Below are 20,360 nucleotides of genomic sequence, written 5' to 3' on the forward strand. Positions count from 1 at the left end.
CCCTCCAACCTGAGAGGCAGGAAGAGGAATCTGGGGGTGCTTAACTACTTCATGTGCCATCACGTGCCCAATCTGCCTTCTACCAAGCCCCTACCTCCTCCCTAACCTGACTTCAATGTTCTACCCTGTGGCGAGGCACAACAAAGAATCCAGGCACCCGCAGCTGTTCCAGAACCGGGGACGGCAAGGCCCAGAGCCAGGCAGGGGGCTCTGCAGAGGCTCCCCCTGTGACAGGCCCATCCTGCCGGCAGTGGGCAGCCCAAGGGCAGCTCAGTGCTCCTCCGTGGCCCGGACTGGGCGGTCTCACGTGGGAGTGCTCTGTGCGCACATGGCTGAGCAGCTCAATTTGCTTTTGCAACAGGATGGGATGAGTCAACAATGGACCACACACGCTGTGCCAGGAGACTCCTGCACAGGCGCCCAGCAGTGACAGCAACCAGCTTGGGGCCGAGCACCCGGGAGGGGCAGCTGCGGGCTGGAGGAGGTGCGAGCGGGGCTTACCTCCTCTTCCGAAGGATGTGAACCCAGACGGTGCCCGCCAGGAAGAAGAAGAAGGCCATGGAGATGTAGAGTTTGGGCAGAGGAATCTCCCCCGCTGAGAGGTAGCTGTCAGGGTTCTTCTCCGTGATCTCAATCTGGAATTCACAGCAATTCATTGGTACTTTTCAAAAAGACATCATGCCTTCTTGAGCAAGCTACCGTCTCAGCTGCTTCCTGGGCATTGCGAGGTGTGTCCTGGCGGCCCCAAGCACACGTTTAGTGCACAGAGGGGTGTAGACAGGCTGCGAGCACACACTTAGGGCCCAGCTGCAAGTGTACACCCCCTCACAGTTGAGCCCGTCCTCTGCTAAGCAGTCCTGCTCACTAGCAAGGAGCTCGGCTGGCCACATCTTCCTCTTCTAGGTGGCCTTAAACCTCATCTCTGGACAAAGTGGCTGGCACTTCTTGCTGACAGAAGCCACGTGGAGCATTCCGCCCACGGTATACTCACATCAAGGCTGAAGGAGAACTGGCCCCCGGCTGGCAGCTCCTTCCCAGGGCATTTGTGAAAGTACAGGCTGTACTGGCCTTCCTGGTCATCAGTGCTGATGTTAACGAAGAACTGAAAGTGAAGAGGAACAAAGTGAGGGGCCCTCAAGCGCAGCTGTGCTGGAAAACCTCAGCAGTAAAATATGCACATATTAATGGGCAGAAGTCAGACCACCTTCATTCCCCTAGGCAGAGCTTAAAGGAGGGCTTGCCTATCCTATGTGCCTCTCCCCGGAGCCCGGGACAACAACCAAGCATTCGGAGTTGACCACTGCACAGAGGGCAACCACAGGCCCCCTGGCTGAAGTCCATCTCCGCCATTCTCCATCCTGGCTTCCTCACGTTTCTGTCCAGCAATGACAGCAGGTGCCAAGACAGTCTAAGGCGCAATTATCCAGTTTGGAGATCAACATATTGCTTTGCACTTCATGGGAAATTCTTTTTTTCCAAAAATGGAGGCTGGCATCTAATTGAAAAGCGTCAATATTCCATCATCAAGATCTAGACCTGTGATCTTAGGCAGGATCAGCACCTATGTTTTCTCCTTTAAATATACTCATAGTCAAATGAAGTTTCATATGAACCAAGACGGCACACACACACATGGAATATAACTCCCTGGCCAATTCCAACAACACTGCTATCAGCAAGCTCTGGTCACAGGAAGGAACCTGCCTTGGGTGCAGTTTCAAGCAGTGAAGGACAACACGGGGACATGACCATGAACGAGCCGTTTCTCAACAGGTTACCCCGACTGGAGGGATATTAGCCCGGCTCTTACTGCTTGCCCTGAGTGATGGTTTTAAAAGCCATCATCTCTAATTACTTGCTAAATGCAGTACAAATGCCACACACATGGGATACTGGAGCTTACGACTAGAAAGAACGGGGACAACAAAGTACCTGATAAGATGGGAACCAGTGCCCAAGAAGAAACCCTGCATCTGCTCCGCCATGCTTTGAGCCCCGTTGTAAATGTGACAACACGAATTTCTGTCCACTTGGGTCACCAGAAAAGAAAAGCCCTAACATATTTTACTTCAAAACTAAGACTCGGGCCAGGTGCGATAACGTAGTGGTTAAAGTCCTCACCTTGCACGCGCCGGGATCCCATATGGGTGCCAGTTCTAATCCCGGCGGCCCTGCTTCCCATCTAGCTCCCTACCTGTAGCCTGAGAAGGCAGTCAAGGACAGCCCAAAGCCTTGGGACCCTACACCCATGTGGGAGACCTGGAGGAGATTCCTGGCTCCTGGCTTTGGATTGGCTCAGCTCCAGCCGTTGCAGTCACTTGAGGAGTGAACCATCGGATGGAAGATCTTCCACTCTGTCTCTCCTCCTCTCTGTATATCTGCTTTTTTATAGAAAAATAAAATATATCTTAAAAAAAAAAACTAAAACTCACAGAAGAAACTTGACAGTGATATAAAAACTTGCAAGAGATTAAAAAAAAAATCAATGGAATCACCAACATTGGGCCAAGGAGGCATCTGAATCTCAAAAATCTGACACTGGTTAGACGTGGGGCTGGCCACAGCCCAGCAGCCCACTGCCTGCCCTCAGGTGACCCATATGGGAGACCCAGGCCGTTGGTCAGGCCCAGGGCTGGCCTGCAGGCCTGCAGCTCGCTGCCTGCCCTAGGGTGACCCACACCCGTGCAGGGGAGCCAGGACCTTCAACCTTCCATGGGCTACACAAACTCAACACAAAGCATGAACCCCACAATGCTCTGCAGAATTAAAAAAAAAAAAAAAACAAGAAGGCATTTGTTGAAGCATTCAAAACCCCTCATTTTATTAACAAACATTTTAAAAGTGAGGAAAGGAATAGGGCAAAGTCCCCTTGTCTTTCCACCCAGTCAGCTTCCAACTCCTCCCCCAAGCAATTAGCTCACTGTGACCTCAGTTTATCTGCCTGTGAAAGGGGCACAGTCGTGGGTCTACTTCAGAGTTCCTGGGAGATGGAGCAGGATTATGTCAGACAGGCTCCGAGCATGACGCCTGCCGTGCCTTTCCTTATCAACAGCAAGTCCACAGGGGACTGGGAGTTTCACAAGCCCCTGCCCTGGCAGTTACCTTCCAGGGCAGACGGACCACAAAGGCATGAATGAGGCCTCGTGTGTGCGTACTGCAAGCGGTGGGTGCATCTGAACAGAGCAGAGGTAGTGTCCGGCCAAGTGGTTAGGATGCCAGTTAAGATGCTCACAACTCCTGTCTGAATGCCAGCTTCCTGCCAATGTGCGCCCCGGGAGGTGGCGGGTGCCGGCTCGAGGAGCTGGGTCCTGCTGCTGTGCAGGAGCTCTGCGTCAAGTCCCCAGCTCTCGGCTTCGGCTGCAGCCCGGCTGGCTGAGGCAGGCACTGGGGGGCTCACCTCGGCATGGGAGCTGGCTCTCTCTCTGGCTCTTGAACTGTCGCACTCATTTTAAATTCAGGAAGCTCTGCCGGGAGGAGGGTGTTTGGGCAAAGGCCTGCATGATTCAGGAGGACATGGGTTCCTGCTGCAGGCACAGCCAGAGCAGGGTCTGAGGCGTGAGCGCCATGGAGGAACAAGGCGGCCAGAGTGGGGAGCAGTAGGGGACGGCCAGCAGTGGGGAGGAGGACAGAGACGTGGCAGGGGCCGGGTCACGTGGAGCTTGGCGAGCAGGAGAGGGTCAGGCTTCCACGGGGCAACAGATGGGGAAGCTGCTGGAAGGTTCTGAGCCAAGGAGCACCCCGCAGGCTTCCCCTCATGGCTAGCTGTTCATATGAACACTACGGAGCCGACGGCGAGTCGGTCAGCACTCAGTACCATGGTTACAGGGTGGGGGCCTGGGAAGCTAACAACACGACAACAGTGACAACAGGGTCACGTCGGGGCCTACACTTCTCAACCAACTGCACACATAAGGACCTGTGCACTTCACTGTCAGCACATAATACCCCAAGTAATGAAAAAAGGCAGCGATTCCTATAAACCAATAAAACATTATTTACATAGCACTTTACAAGGCACTTCCATATCTTTAAAAAACAAATGATAAAACCCTAGGATAGATCTCATATTTCTGATGTTTTAATTTTTAAAAGATTTATTAATTTGGAGAGCAAAGCAGCAAAGAGACAGAGAGGGAGAGAGAGTGTAATTGCGTAGCCACAGTAGCCAGGGCTGGGCCAGGCCAAGGCCGAGCCTGGTCTCCATCGAGCTCTCTCATGCAGAGCGTGTCCTGGAAGCGAAGCACCTGGGACACAAACCAGCACTCCAACACGGGACGTCAGCCCTGCAGGCAGTGACTCAATGTCAGAGCCCCCAACCCTAATTTTTTATTTCTGTTTCATGTTTATTTGAAAGACAGAAGTGCCTGAGAGAGAGACATCTTTCATCCACTGATTCCCTCCCTAAATGGCTGGAACAGCCTGGTCTAGGTCAGGCTGACAGCAGCAGCCAACAGCACACCCTGCCCTCCAGGCTCCTCAGCAGGGAGCTGGATTAGAAGTGGAGCAACTGGGACTGAGCCAGAGCTCTGACACGGGAGCTCAGCATCACGGGCACCAACCCCCATGGTTCACATTCTGGGGACTCACAGCGAGGTACCCACTCCATCCACTGCCCCAGGTTCGCAGCCAGGGAACAGGCTGGGAGACCCAGGCAAGTACACATTCCCGGCCATAGGCCATGTCAGGCCACTTCCCTTCACTGTGGCCACAGTGCTGGCCCCAAAAGTCTGCTGAGCCTCAAGAAACTCGTCTCGGAGAGGACAACCCTGCCCTGTATCACGACTAATGCTCCTTTCTGGTAAACTATTTTTTTTTATTGGAAAGGCAGATATACAGAGAGGAGAGACAGAGAGGAAGATCCTCCATCCGATGATTCACTCCCCAAGTGAGAGCAACGGCCGATACCATGCCGATCCGAAGCCAGGAGCCTCTGCCGGGATAGAACCGGCACCCATATGGGATCCCAGGCATGCAAGGCGAGGACCCCAACCACTTGCGCCACCGCGCCGGGCCCCTAAATTTTTTTTTTTAAGATTTATTTTATTTTGGGGCCTTAGTGGCTAAAGTCCTCACCTTGAATGCGTCAGGATCCCATATGGGCACAGGTTCTAATTCCAGTGACCCCACGTCCCATCCAACTCCCTGTTTGTGGCCTGGGAAAGCAGTAGAGGATGGCCCAAAGCCTTGGGACTCTGCACTCGCGTGGGAGACCCAAAAGAGGCTCTGGGCTCCTGGTTTTGGGTTGGCTCAGCTCTGGCCATTGGGGCCATTGGAGAGTGAATCAGCAGATGGAAGATCTTTCTCTGTCTCTCCTTCTCTCTGCAGATTTGCCTTTCCAATAAAAATAAACAAATCTTTAAAAATAACAGAATTCTATATTTGTCTTTTTTCTTTTGAGATTCATTTTCTTAATTTGAAAGGCAGAGTTAGAGAAGAGGGAGAGACAGGTCTTACATCCACTGGTTTCCTACCCTGTAAGAACACAGCGGCCAAGGCTGGACAAGGCTGAAACTAGGAACCAAGAGCTTCTTCTGGGTCTCCCTCATGGGTGCAGGGCCCAAGCATTTGGACCATCTGCTGCTGCTTTCCCAGGTCCTTTAGCAGGAAGTTGGGTTGGAAGTGGAGCAGCTGAACGTGAACTGACAGCAGATGGGATGTAGTGTGGCAGGTGGCGGCTTTACTTGCTGCATCACAGCTCCAGCCCCAGAATTCTCTACGTCTGACGTGTGCTGGAGATACAGAAGTCATACTGGAACAGGCAGGCTGGGCTGGCCTGGAAGCTGGCAGGGCAGACCTATTCATTCCTGTGTACCTGACTGTCGGCCCACAGCATCCACCTTGTACATTTGTACTCAAATCACTGCTTCAGGCATGCCCATGTGGTTCTTCCAAAACTGAAAATTCTTTTAGAAACTTACCATTCTCCCTGGCATGGAAACGCTTTAAGAAAATCACCCCAAGCCAGCACCTACCTGGAAGGACACGGCACCGTCGCTGTTATGGATGGAAAAGGATTTCTCACCAGGTGCCTACAGAGACAAAACAGCCTGTGTGAGGATGATGCCAGCAGCAAACCAAGCCAGCTAAAATGAAAGAAACTGAACACTTCAACACACTCTTGTTTCCTGACATGAAGATGACACGTGCTGCCGCCTCGGGTACCTGTGAAGGCCCCTCTGTCGAGGGTGCGGCTCTCCACCTACTTCCTGTCTGTAGCTCTCTCTGCTGCATCTCCACGCCCCCAACTGCAGCCCACCGAGCCGGTCACCCTGCTGGAGGACCCCAACCCTGCGTATGTGCAGTCAGCCCCAGGCAGGCACATCGGCCCAACTCCATTCCTGACCCCAAGTGGTCAAAACGGTGCCGTGTGTGCAACAGCCTAATGCTGAATCACTCTAAGTGTGCTGGACAAGACACGCTGGATAACTGTCCGTGAGACCAGTGTGCACCAAGGCACGGGGGAACTTCAGGGGTGATGCACACGCTCGCTACCTTCGCTGACAGCTAAGGCCCGACAAATATCACTCTACAGAAGTGCAACTTGGGGTCTGCCGATTATACCTCAACTAGGCTACTACGATAAAACAACGGTTTTTTAATGTCTGCCCCCTGACTGAAAACAGTCAAGATATTCCAAACCAAGACTTGTCCAGTTTTCCCACTCCTGTTGTTTCCATCATGTACTCTCCTCGCTTCCCTCTACCCACGAAGGGTCCCAGTGGGGTCCCTTCTTTTGCACCCCAAGGTTCTGCTCTGGTCCACAGGCTCGGCGACCCATGCCTGAGTAACCCTGCTCCCTCCAAGCTCCCTGTGTCAGTCTGCAAGACAGCCCTGCACGTGGTAAACTTCAGCACGCATGACTGTCTCACAGTCTTTCCTGATCAACAGGACCACAGCCCACACCTGTGCATCCACGCGCCCCATCGTCCAGCCAGCCCAGCACGCGGACGATGATACACCCACACATCCAGTCCAGTGGGGCTGGGCAAGCAGGCACGTACCTTTGCATCCACGGTGCTTCTCTTAGCCTTCACATTGCCTAGAAATAGAAACAGTTAAAAGGCGTTACTCAGGACCAGCTTAGGAGGCATGGGCTTCTATCAAAGAACTCCAACAACAAACCACCCCTCACCCCTGCAGACGCCAGCTTCTCCTGTGGCGGAATGCAACTCCCCCCTCAAACCCTGTGGCAGCAAACAGGAAGTAGCCACATCATACCACCACCTGCTGAAGGGGAACTCACTTCACAACGTCACTTAACAACTCTGACTTCCCGCCAAAGCCACACAGGACAGCTTGCCTTACAAAGAAATCACACTGGCAAACAGATCACTCTTGATAATACATGATCGACACACACAGGCAAACCCTGATGGCAAACATCCTTAGCATAACACATTTGTTCTTCCCAACAGCAAGGGGTGCTCATGCTGCTGGTGGCCTGGGCTGCGGCATGGTGAGTGCCTGGGCCTTTCACTCGGAGCTCTGCGTGGGAAGACAGGGCCGAGAGCTCGCTGCAGGAAGCAGGCAGGGGTGGGAGGGGGTGGGCAAGGGTGGCAGGGGTAGCAGTGGGTGGGAGGAGGTGGGAGGCGGTGGCAGGGGGTGGGCAGGGGTGGCAGGGGGTGGGTGGGGGTGGCAAGAGGATATTTCAGAACAGATTTTCCACCCAGGAAAGGGTGATGTGAGCACAGGAACCCACACAAAACGGAGACTACATCACACACAAACTGAACGTTTCTGTCTGACTTTTGATTTGGGATGTTTTGATAAACTGAGAAAAAAAGTGTATAAATAACACAAGAAATTGGAGCTACTGCTGTAACACAGTAGCTTAAGCCTCCACCTGTGGAGTCCGCATCCCATGTGGGTGCTGGTTCAACGCCCAGCTTCTCCAGTCCAGCTTCTTGCTTGCGGCCTGGAATAGCAGCGAAAGACAGCCCAAGTGCTTGGGCCCTTGTTCTCATGTAAGAGATCCTTAAGAAGCTCCTGCTTCAGATAAGCCCAGCTCTGGCCACTGCAGCCATCCGAGCAGTGCCCCTGCAAATGGCAGATCTTTTGCTGGCTCTCCGTAAAGCTGATCTGCCTTTCCAATAAAAATAAATAAATCTTTTTTTTTTTAAAGGCCTCCCAGAGTCACATGCGAGCATTATGGCCCAGCAGGTTAAGTTATGCCTAGGGATCCCCACATCCCAGATCAGAGGACCTGGTTTAAACGCAGCTGCCCCACGTGTCCGGTCCAGATGGCACGTTACACCTCTGGTACCTGGCTGGCTGTGATCTACGTGGCAGAACAGACAGAGCTTCCAGCTCATGCATGGAGCCTGGCTAGCTCTGGCTCTGATGGGAGCAAACTAGTGGGTAGACAAATCTTCGTCTCTCTTTTGCCTATCAAATAAGTTCCTTTGAAAAGGAACTGAAGGGTTAAGTTGTTGCTTGCGCAAGGACAGCTGGGCAAGTGGCAGCAGATGCCCAAAGCACTGAGGTACTTGCCACTCGTGGGAGACAGGACAGAGCCCCCAGGTCGCAGCCCGTGTCTGGCCCAGATTTAACCACTGAGGCTGTACGGAGAGGAGCAGGTGAAAGGTGCTTCCCTGTATTCCAAATAAACGACTAAATCTTCCCCCCAAAAATTTAAAAACTAATAAAATCAACAGACAAATAGTGCTATCCAAAGTGGTCAGAACTAAAAACTGGCCAATCAACACACACATGGGAAAGGTGGCGTTGAGGCCAGTGCTGTGCACAGCAGGGAGCCACCTCTGACACTAGGACAGGCACTGGTTCAAATCCCGGCTGCTCCACTTCCCATCCAGCTCCCTGCTAACGTACCTAGGAGAGCAGCACAGGACGGCCCAAGTGCTTGGGCCCTGAACCTGCATGGGAGACCCAGAACAATCTCCTGGCTCCTGGCTTCAGCTCAGCCCAGGCTGCGATGGCCATCTGAGAAGTGAATCAGCAGATGGAAGATCTCTCTGTTTCTCTTTCTCCCCACCCCCATCTGTAACTCCACCTTTCTAATAAATAAATGAATAAGTCTTTAAAAAATATTTTTTTTATTTTTACTTGAAGGCAGAGTAACAGCAGAAGAAAGAAACAAAGAGGGAGAGAATTCTTCTATCTACCAGTTCACTCCCCAAACGGCCACAGTAGCTACAGCTGAGAAGATCTAGAGCCAGGAGTCCCCTCCAGGTCTCCCACGAGGTGCAGGGTCAGCTGTGAGCCATCCTCTGCTGCTTTCCCAGGCTACAAGCAATGAGCTGGATCAAAAGTGGAGCAGCTGGAACACAGGCCAGCACCCATACAGGATACCGGTGCTGCAGGTGGAGGCTTAGCCTACTACACCATGGTGCTGGGCTCAACAAACCAATCTTAAAAAAAAAAAAAAAAATCAGCCCCACTAATAAGGAAAACAACACTTTCGTTTGTAGAATTGTTTTCAAAAAAAGGAAATACCCAGTATTTGTGAAGACATGGTGATGTGTGTGCCATCCTGGCACAATTCTAACAGAGCAGCCAGAGAAGACTTGAAAACACCTAAGGATTACCAAAAGCATTCAGAGCTGTGAGCCAGAAATTCCTCTTCTAGGAAATCCACCCTAGACAGGATTCTACACAGGAGACAAACTTCCAGGCAGAGTCCCGTGTGGACGGAAATGTGCCTGCTTAAGGGAGGGGCTTCACCCAATTGCAGCATCCATTTAATGGAATATTAGATCAGTATGAAACATGTTCTATGAATAAACACACGTATGTTAAAGACAGCACCATGAATTTTAAAAACCAAGCAGTCTAGACTTCAGAAACAAGTTCATAAGAAATCCCAAGCCTCCGAGCAGGAGGAAGGAAGAAGGAGGAAGGAGGAAGGAGCGCCTCTTCCATTCTCTCCCTCAGTCTTTTCACTGCATTTTGTACATCTCAAAACAAGACAACGCTGACCGGGCACCACGTCCTCCGCCAGAGCAGGTTACCTGGCACTCCCTGGGAGTGGTTGCCTGCCGTGGGCACGGGGTCCCCATCAGACTTCCGGCTTGGACCTAGGACTCTCTCGTCCCTGCTGACCACGACCACTGGCAAGGGGGCACCGGCTTCCAACGGAGACTTCACTTTCACTCTACATTCAGAGAAGACAGAAGGACAAAGTTCCAGGCAGTGCCCCTGCCACCTGCTGCATGCCAGTGTGAGGCCACATCCACAGTGCCCTGCAGAGCTGGCGGCAGGCTGCAACAGACTCCAGCATCCAAATCTCGCATGTGATGAGCAGAGACTCGGAAAGGCTAGACTACAGCCCAGGGGAGCCAAGAGGGAGGCAGCCGAGCCAGGACCAGGCCACGTCTTCCCAAAGCCTTATTCTGAGCGACCAACCGTTCTGCAGGCCCTATTCCCATTCACTGCACTCAGCAAACGGGTGTCCAGGACAAAGAGGAGAAAGCTGCAGTGCCACCTGAAGGAGCCCGCGAGGCGTGTGCCCAGCGAGCTGTCTGTCTGAAACCTACTTCCTCCTTGTCTCTCTTTGCCTTTCAAATAAGTAAAACAAACAAGCATTTGTGAAAAGGAACTGAAGGGTTAAGTTGCCAGGATCTGACATGGGGTGTGGGGATCCTAAGGCATTCACCATCCCTCACAGACTCCATTCCGTGCCCAGCAGCGGCTGGCTCCCAGCCAGACAGCAGGTGGACCTAAGCTGGCACGCTCTATGACCCACCCAGGGAAGCAGCATTCTCTCCTGGGCTGGAACTGAACACTGCAGCAGGGTCATCTGGCATCTGACGACCAGGAGCCTTACCTGAGATGAGCAGCCAAGTCCAAGGCGGGCAGAGCAGAGACAGGCAGAACAGGCAGCCTCGGACAGCAAGTCCTGCAGGCCTGTCTCACCTGAACCCACCTGCCCCATTTCGGGACCTTCTTTTTCTTTAATTGTCAGATTTACTTATTTTTCATTTATTTATTTATTTATTTATTTTTAAAGATTTGTTTATTTTTATTGGAAAGTCAGATATACAGAGAAGAGAAGAGACAGAGAGGAAGATCTACCATCCATTGATTCACTCCCCAAGCTGCTGCAACAGCCGGAGCTGTGCCAATCCGAAGCTAGGAGCCTGGAGCCTCTTCCAGGTCTCCTACATGGGTGCAGGGTCCCAAGGCTTTGGGCCGTCCTCGACTGCTTTCCCAGGCCACAAGCAGGGAGTTGGATGGAAAGTGGAGCAGCCAGGATATGAACCCATATGGGATCCTGGCGTGTGCAAGGTGAGGACTTTAGCCACTAGGCTATCACACTGGGCCCACAGTATGGGTTTAAATAGTTCCACTTGCAATCCAGCTTCCTGCCGGTACTCTCTGGGAGGCAACAGACAACAGCCCTCATGCTTAGGTCCCCGCTGCTCAATGGGATGCCCCACTGGAGCGCCAGCTCCAGACTCCGGCAAGCCCAGTCCCACGAGGCAGATTTCCCTCTCTCAAACAGATGAAAATAAACATTTTAGAAAACAGCGCTTGGGGGCAGGTGCTTGGCTGAGCATCAGGATGGCACATGACCCATCCACACCCTGGACCAGGTGCCTGTGCCAGCCCAGACAACAGAAAATGGCGACAGGAAGGCTAGGTCTTCGGCAACACTTCTGCGACATGTCCCTAACCTGATCTTTGCCACAACCTTGGGTTCTTGGAAACTCCCAACAGACAAGAGAGGGTGCAGGGCCTGGCACAGCAGCCTAGTGGCTAAAATCCTAGCCTTGCATGCACCACAACCCCATATGGGCACTGGTTGGTGTCCATTTCCCATCCAGTTTCCTGCCTGTGGCCTGGGAAAGCAGTCGAGGACGGCCCAAAGCTTTGGGACCCTGCACCCGTGTGGGAGACCTGGAAGAGGCTTCTGGCTCCTGGTTTTGGACTGGCTCAGCTCCAAGCATTGCGGCCACTTGGAGAGTGAATCAACGGATAGAAGATCTTTCTCTCTGTGTATCTGACTTCCCAATAGAAAAATAAAATAAAAAAATTTTTAATTTTTTTTTTTATTGGAAAGGTGGATATACAGAGAGGAGGAGAGACAGAGAGGAAGATCTTCCATCCGATGATTCACTCCCCAAGTGAGCGCAATGGCCGATGCTATGCCGATCCGAAGCCAGGAGCCCCTTCCGGGTCTCCCACGCGGGTGCAGGGTCCCAAAGCTTTGGGCCGTCCTTGACTGCTTTCCCGGGCCACAGGCAGGGAGCTGGAAGGGAAGCGGGGCTGCTGGATTAGAACCGGCGCCCATATGGGATCCCGGGCGTGCAAGGCAAGGACCTTAAACCACTGCGCCACCGCGCCAGGCCCAAAACAAATTTTAAAGTGAGAAAGCAAATAAATAGATAAACAGATAAAATAAAAGTGAGAGTGCTTGTCTCACTCTGGGATGAGAACTTGTTTGTCCTAGAGCTCAGGCAGTAAGCAGTAAGCTGATTCATCCAAACTGGTTTCTGTAAACAGAACTGGAAGGTCCTGTGTGCCTGGCTTAAAATGCATGAGACAGGCCCAGCAGCCTCATGAAATTTTTTTTTTAATAAATAAATAAGCAAATCTTAAAAAAAAAAAAATTCACGTTTGATTTCTCTGAAAGGCAGAGGTACAGAGTTAGAATCTACAGTGGTCTGTGGTAAGGTACATTTTTTTTTTTCTGGAAGCTTCTTCGTGAGTCCTCTTCCTTCCAATCTTATCCATCTCGAGCCCTGCTTCTCCCGGGCTGCTCGAGGCCTACCTCATGCCAAGTGTGAGCAGAGCGCTCTTGGCCTAACCCCTCCAATGGCTCCCTCAGCAGCACACACAGCGGCCTGGGAGCCACTGGGCAGTGTGCTCGCCCTCAATACAGGGTCCCCCATCACCTCTGTCAAATGTTGCAAAAAGACCCAGGGAGCAGGAACCCTCACCGGCTGCCCTTCGGTGAGGCAGGTGGGGTCACAGAGTTCTGAGCTGTATGCAGAGCCCATGGAGTGCAGGTGGCACTTTTTGGACCCACTGGCTTTTTACCATTGCCCTCCAATTGCACTGCTGGCCATGAATTCAGCCCACTGAACCCTGCTGCTTCCCGGCCCCTGCCTCGGGGCACGACACCAACTCTGCCTGACAGCTTCTCCCTGTCCTGAGTCCCCTGGTCACAGCTGACTCCCTGGAACACTGCTGGGCCCCACAGCCCTCCCAGACCCCATGTCTGCTTTGCTGGGATGCTCCCACATCTGGTCTGCCTCCCCTGCTTCTCGAGTGACCTCTGTCTCCCCACCCTGCTTCGCCCTCAGCACCCAGCACAGCACGTGGCAGGCAGCGGGCGCCCAGTTCCCCGCAGCCTCCCTCTAGGGGGAAGAGGAACAGTAGCAGAATTACTTACTCACTTCGGGGGATGTCTAGGATCAGAAGAGTGACGGAGACGGACTGCTTCTTCAAAATACAGTAATTCACATCTTCATCCTGAGGAATGAAGAACCAACAGCACCCCTTCTCATTCACCCACATTTGAACAAGACCAGAAGCCAAGCACCTGCCACCGAGGAAAAGGCACGGTGCCCGCACTTCCCGTCGTGTGCTCAAGCGCACACTCAGGGCATGAAGACTCACCAGGTAGGAGGAAAAGCCGTCATTCTTCGTACGCTCTAGGCTGAATCCAATCTGCAGGTGGTGGGTGGGGAAGGGATGGAAAACAGAGAGCGAGGTAAACATCCACATGATTAAGCATTTCTTCAAAATCACGTACGGGGCAGAGCTGTGGCGTGCCAGGGAGGCCCCCAGCCCTGCACAGGCATCTCCCACGGCTGCTCCACTTCAGATCTAGCTACCTGCTAACATGTCTGGAAAAGCACCGAGGACAGTCCAAGGACTTAGGCCCGTACACCCACATGGGGGTCCCAGAAGAAGCTTCCAGTTCCACCAAACCCAGCTCTGGCCACTGAGTGAACCAGCGGATAAAAGATCTCCCTTTCTCTATAACTCTGCCTTTCAAATTGATTACTTAATTTAAAATTTTCCAAATTACTTCCACTTTACTTGAAAGGCAGGGACAGAGACAATTTTCAGGGACAGACAATTTTTCATCTTCTGATTTACTTCCCAAATGCTCCAAAGTGCCAGGCTGTGCTGGAGTGAAGCCAGAGGTCCAGACCCTGGTCACATGGTGGCAGGGACCCACGCGCTGAGCTGTCACCTGCTGCTCCCCAGGAAGTACAGGATGAGGACGCCCTACGCAGTGCGAGATTTTTAAAGATTTATTTATTTGAAAGGCAGAGAGAGGGAGCTCTTTCAGTCAGTGGTCCATTCCCTAAATGGCCAGAGTGGCTAGGGCTGGAACAGGCTGAAGCCAGGAATTCCAAGTGCTTAAGCCATCAACCATGCCTCCCACGCACAGCAACAGGCAGAGCAGCGAGTGCTGGCACTGTGAGCAGTAAGCCAAGCTTCAGCCTGCGGCACCAGCATCCCATACAGCGCTGGTTCAAGTCCTGGCTGCTCCACCTCCAATTTAGCCACCTGCTTATGGCCTGGGAAAGCAGTGGAGGATGGCTCCTACACCCATGTGGGAGAACCAGAAAAAGCTTTCAGTTCTTGGCTTCGGATCAGCTCAGTTCCAGCCACCGTGGCCACTAGGGAGGAAGTTTCTGCCTTTGTCTCTCCTGCTCTCTATAATTCTGTCTCTCAAATAAAAAATAATCTTAAAAGAAAAAAAAAGTAGTAGTTGGTATTCATGCCAGCATTCCAATATTTGGTGTTGTGGCCTAAGCAACATTAATCAGTCAAGCCGTTGAGGGCCCCAATTCTGGCACTCCAATCACCATCTTAACTGTGGAGCCAAATTCTCCAACCCCACATCGTTCTTATTAAAGAGCAGAAAAGGGGCCCGGCGCGGTGGCGCAGTGGTTCAGGTCCTCGCCTTGCACGCCCCGGGATCCCATATGGGTGCCGGTTCTAATCCCGACAGCCCCACTTCCCAGCTCCCTGCCTGTGGCCCGGGAAAGCAGTCGAGGACGGCCCAAAGCTTTGGGACCCTGCACCCATGTGGGAGACCCGGAAGAGGCTCCTGGCTTCGGATCGGCATAGCATCAGCCGTTGAGCTCACTTGGGGAGTGAATCATCAGACGCAAGATCTTCCTTTCTGTCTCTCCTCTCTGTATATCCGCCTTTCCAATAAAAATAAATAAATCTTTAAAAAAAAAAAAAAAGAGCAGAAAAGGTGCGGGTGGTCCACTTCCTGTTGGCTTTCTCAGCCTTCATTTTATAAGGAGGGACACCTACCTACATCAACTCACTACTGACTAGACCCGGTCAAAAATCACAATTAAAAACAGAAAAAAAAAAAAAAGAATTATGACCCAGGTGTTCAAAGGAAGACCACGAGATGTCCTCCGTGTCCTACCACGTCCCGTCCAGGCCCGGATACTCACGGCCGCGTCCTTGTCTGTGGCTCCTTCGGGCTCGCTCACCGACAGGCTGCTGACATTGACCGCCATGTACCCGTCCTTGAAGAACCCAAAGGTGTTGAGGTGCACCTTATGCCGCACGTCATCCTACAGCGGGGTACAGTGGCAGAATCAGTCAGGGGCACAAGCTAACCTGTTCTTTGTGTCCAGCTTTCCGCTAGCCAGGGTCCCCATGGCCTTGGTAATGCACACAGCAGCTCATGAGGAAGGCCTACGATGGCAGGAGGCACAGGGCCGGGTCAGCTCACTCCAGGGCAAACTCAGCAGCCAGCTGGGATGAGCACGTGGGGACAGGAAGCAGCATGTTTTGGCCCTGGCAAGGTTGGGGGGCAACAGAGGACACTCAATACAGGTGCTGGAAACAGGCAGGTAGGGAGGATGGCAAGGACGCCCCAAGAATGGGCTCACACAGACTTTCTTAGCAGTTGGGGGGGGGCATGTGGCGCCCCCTGCTACTGCAGAGTGTACCTGCACCTTAACTTTTTAACCTGTAAGTCAATTTTTTTTTTAAGATTTACTTCATTTTTATTGGAAAGGCGGATATACAGAGAGGACAGACAGGGAGGAAGATCTTGCGTCCGATGATTCACTCCCCAAGTGAGCTCAACGGCCGATGCTATGCCAATCCGAAGCCAGGAACCAGGAGCTCTTCTGGGAATCCCACGTGGGTGCAGGTTCCCAAAGCCTTGGGCCGTCATCAACTGCTTTCCCAGGCCACAGGCAGGGAGCTGGATGGGAAGCGGGTCCACCAAGATTAGAACCGGCACCCATATGGGATCCCAGGGCGTGCAAGGCGAGGACCTGAACCACTGCGCCATCGCGCAGGGCCCAAGTCAATTTTTTTTTAAAGGCTTCTTTGCACTTAAAAATTATATAGTAGGGCCCAAATCGATAGTGTAGTGGCTAAAGTCCTCGCCTTGAACGCGCCGGGATCCCATATGGGTGCTGGTTTTAATCCCGGCAGCTCCACTTCCCATCCAGCTCCTGCTTGTGGCCTGGGAAAGCAGTTGAAGAAGGTCCAATGCCTTGGGACCCTGCACCCGCATGGAAGACCCGAAAGAGCTCCTTGCTCCTGGCTTCAGATTGGCTCAGCTCCAGCCGTTGTGCTCACTCGGAGAATGAATCATCGGACGGAAGATCTTCCTCTCTGTCTCACCTCCTCTCTGTATGCCCACCTTTCCAACGAAAACAAATACATCTTTAAAAAAAATATTATATAGTATAAGGAGGGTTCTGAGGAAGAAACCTCATGCAACAGAAATGCCTGGAATCAGCAAGTGCGACAGAATCTCTTGAAAACAAAATCCTGAGCTTTGCCAAAACCACGCCACGTGGGCAAACATTTACCCCACTCTACCAGTGCAACCTCGACTCAGCCAGGCCTGTACAACAGTGTCAGCGGGTATTTCTAAGCCTGGGTTCCACAAAGACACTTGATATTGCATAAAACGACTGAGCTTCCTGTCAAGAACGATGCTCCCAGGCGGCCATACCTTCAGCCAGCAGGCAGCCTGCTTTCTGGTGTGAGTAGCAACACCCCATCTCTGCACCGAGGGTCCCTAGGACGGTGCTGACCTCAAACACCAAAGGCCCGTGGCAGGCCAGGGCCGACAGCTGCAGAAGCAGCAGCAGGATCCATGCCGGCAGCCCAGGGCTTGCTGCGCACCTCACGGCCCCTAGGAGGGATTTCTCTCCTGGTCCACGCTCTCACTGAAGGACCAGGAACAGACAAGGGGTCTTTGAGAAGGTCACACGAAATGCAAACATTAAAGCAGCAGGATGAGCAGCTGCTTGGAATGGATGTGCCGCATAGACCCGAGTGCTGGTTCAAGTCTCAGCCACGTCCTCACGGTGCAGCCTGGCTCAGCCCCAGCCTTGGCCATTCAGGGAGTGAATCATCAGATGGGACATTTGTCTGCCTATCTCCATCTCCCGCTCCCTCTGGTGCTCTGCCTTCCAAATAAATAAACTAAAAACAAAACAAAAGCCTGTGTATGGATTCCAAAGCCTTCTCTGCACCAAAATAAACACACTTTTAACTGTACACACAGCTCAGGGAGAGGCCTGGACTAAGCTCCTGGGAGAGACACAGCTGCTCCACTTCCTCTCTTGGCCAGCCGGCCGAGGCTTTGGCCAGCTTCCCCTCTGCACTTGTGAAAATCCCGGTCCCAAGGTGAAAGCTTGGGCAATGCCTCGGGCAGTCCTGGCTTCCCTGTTCTGTGACCCCCTTTCCTCCTTTTGGGGCTCCTGGGGACTGCCCTGTCCTCCCAGAAGCTCTGCTGAACTTCCACTTCCACTTCCCAGTGGGACAAAGTGGCCTGTAGCAGTTCCCACACAAAACCACCAGACGGCCGGTGGGGAGGGCAGCGGAGGAGATGGTGCGGGGGCTGCTAAGCAGCCAGAACTACAGCCGCGGGCTGCTGGCGGCTCTCGGGCCTCGGAGCACCAGCCCCAGGGGCTGCCGGAGCGGCTGCCTTCTCACCTCCTCCAAGGACGCTGCGCGCCCGCTGCCACTTACATGGCACAAGAGAAGCTGCCCAAGGACACATGCGTAGCAGAGGAGAGTCTAAATCTCCTGGCCGAATCCCCAGGGCTGGGCTGGGCCAGAGAGAGAACCGAGGGCTCAGAACATGACCACATACAGCAACCAGGTGGGCAGCACGCACCGCTGGAACCTGAGCCAACAAGCTATGGTGTGTGCAGCCCGGCCACGCGCAGGGGGCGCTCACGGAGGCGGGAGGGTTCAGGAAGGCGGGGTCCGGGAGCTTCGGGAGCCCTGACCGGCCCCGCTGGCAGCAGCAGTGTTTACGTTGGGCGACTGCCACGGCCGCAGTGGGTAACTCTGGCACGCACACTGTCTTCTCCAGCCATGCTCGTCTACTCAGTCCGGCACGCAGGAAGTCTGTGGGACGGGAGCCCTGCTCCCTTGCCGCCACACCACGCACGCCTCCTCAGAGACAGCATCTCAAGGGTGACCGGCGGCAGGTTTTGTTTTACATCAACAGTGCAGTCCTACGCTGGTTACCCTCCCATCACTTCATTTGCTGATACAACGCCATTTAGAACAGGTTTTTGAAGTATGGCAAGGTACAACCAGTGACATCACCCCACAGCGGTGGGTAGAAGTGACTCCATCTGAAAGTTTCAAGCATAACTACACATCAGCTATCTGCTTCTGTAACAAGCTTCCCAGGCGGCTGGCTGACGGCGTGCTCTGAACTGAAGCTGGCTGGAAGCTTCATACCGTGACTACTGCTTGGCAAAGCAAGCTTAAGAACTCCTGACTTGGGGGGGCCGTGCAGGGACGCCGGAATGCAGCAGAGCGACCCCCTCCCCAAATTGGCTAATAAAGGCTCCTCCTCCCGTCCTTAGGCCCCTGCACCTGTGGGAGGACCCCCTGCACCAGGGTCTGGTTCCCAGATTTGGATCAGCTCAGTTCCGGCCACTGCAGCCATTTGGGGAGTGAATCAGAAGATGAAAAACCTTACTCTCTCTGTAAAAATCTTTCAGATAAAAATAAATAAACAAAATACTTAGAAACTTAAATCAAAACCTACAAATCATTTTAATTTTTTAAAGACTTAAATCTCCAAACAAAAAAGCTAGTGCAGGGGGTTGTAGATGGAATGTCTACACTTTCCACAATGCTCGTGGAATACTTCACACTTAGACAAAAAGCTAGTGTTATTTTTAAAGAAGTGTGACCTGATGTTTCCTCCATGGTAAGCTACCACGTCACTTCCAGTGAGAAGGCAAAGAAGTGACTTGCAAACTACACTCTCCCCACCAACAGACACGGGCCTCTACAAAGCAGCGGAGACCAGCTGAACACACACTCAGCTTTCCTGGATTCAGGTTAGTATCAAGTCAGCATCAGTCAATACACACAGAGGACCAGGAGGGGCTGCGGCCCAAGAAGTGGAAACTCCTCGGTCCCAGGGCATATTGGTCGGACGTGATCCAATAGCCAGGCTTAACCCTGCAAAAGGAGGACCCCTTTTCTGTCCCAGGGAGGATGGTGGGGACGCAGACTGCACCCACCCACAAAGCAGCTGAGGGAGGGCCACATCTCTCCTTCCAGAAAAACCCCAGGAGGAGCGATGGTGCCCACCTCCTACTGGGGAGTGCCCAGCCGGGAGGTATGGACTGCAGCACATGGCACACATGTGACAGCACATGCCACATGTCACAGAGGTGTCATTACATTTCCCACAACCACCCAGCCATTCCCTCGAGCACTGGCAAAGGGGCAGAGCAGGGCTGCATTCCCAGGACCTCAGAGCACTTGCCCAGTCCTGTGCAAGGAGCTTGGTGTCACGCCTGCACGCTTCCTACAGGTCTGGGAGGATGGGGTCATCGTGCCCACCGTACAGCTGAGGCAGCAAGAGGCTCAGAGAAGTAACACAAAGCTGGGGGCAATGTTGGGGTGTGGTAGGATGAGAGACCCCATATCAGAATGCCACTTCAAGTCCCAGCTGCTCTGGTTCTGACCCAGCTCCCTACTGTTGTGCCTGGGAAGACAGAGAACGGCCCAACCCCTCGGGCCCCTGCCACTCCACGAAGACCTGGGCAGATCCAGCCCCTGGCATCAGCCCGGCCTGCACCCTGCTGTGTGCTGTTCGGGACTGAGTCAGCGATGAAAGCTCGCTCTCCTTCTCCCACCATCTGTCGCTCTTTCTGATGGACTAGTAGGCTGATCTTCTTACCTAAGGTTAACAGGTGTATTTTAATTTAGGGTTGTTTAAATCCCAAACCTGTGATCTTAACCATCACATACTTCTCAAAAAAGCTATAACATTTGTTTTCACGTTTTAATTTTTATTACAGTGAGCATTTGGGAATTGAACCAGTAGATGGAAGGTCTTGCTCTGTCGTTTTGCCATTATATAAATAAGTAAACAATAACAAAAAAAGAAATCCAAAACTACA

The 20,360-nt window shown here is 52.8% G+C and overlaps 1 protein-coding gene across 2 annotated transcripts in view; it reads right to left on the bottom strand.

The window, feature by feature from the left end:
• GPR107 (G protein-coupled receptor 107) overlaps positions 1 to 20,360 on the bottom strand; it is a 53,949-nt gene that overhangs the window by 26,069 nt on the left and 7,520 nt on the right. For both annotated transcript variants that reach the window (XM_041004327.1, XM_041004328.1), the window contains exons 2-9: positions 15,396 to 15,518; positions 13,582 to 13,632; positions 13,355 to 13,434; positions 9,969 to 10,111; positions 7,002 to 7,039; positions 5,973 to 6,029; positions 992 to 1,102; positions 502 to 635 (exon numbers count right to left, since the gene is read on the bottom strand). In XM_041004327.1, the coding sequence (XP_040860261.1) occupies positions 502 to 635; positions 992 to 1,102; positions 5,973 to 6,029; positions 7,002 to 7,039; positions 9,969 to 10,111; positions 13,355 to 13,434; positions 13,582 to 13,632; positions 15,396 to 15,518 (737 nt within the window). The remainder of the gene's footprint in view (positions 1 to 501; positions 636 to 991; positions 1,103 to 5,972; positions 6,030 to 7,001; positions 7,040 to 9,968; positions 10,112 to 13,354; positions 13,435 to 13,581; positions 13,633 to 15,395; positions 15,519 to 20,360) is intronic.

The sequence above is a fragment of the Ochotona curzoniae genome, unplaced genomic scaffold (assembly GCF_017591425.1).
Source record: "Ochotona curzoniae isolate NIBS_2020 unplaced genomic scaffold, NIBS_Ocur_1.0 scaffold_3208, whole genome shotgun sequence".
Taxonomy (NCBI): Eukaryota; Metazoa; Chordata; class Mammalia; order Lagomorpha; family Ochotonidae; genus Ochotona; species Ochotona curzoniae.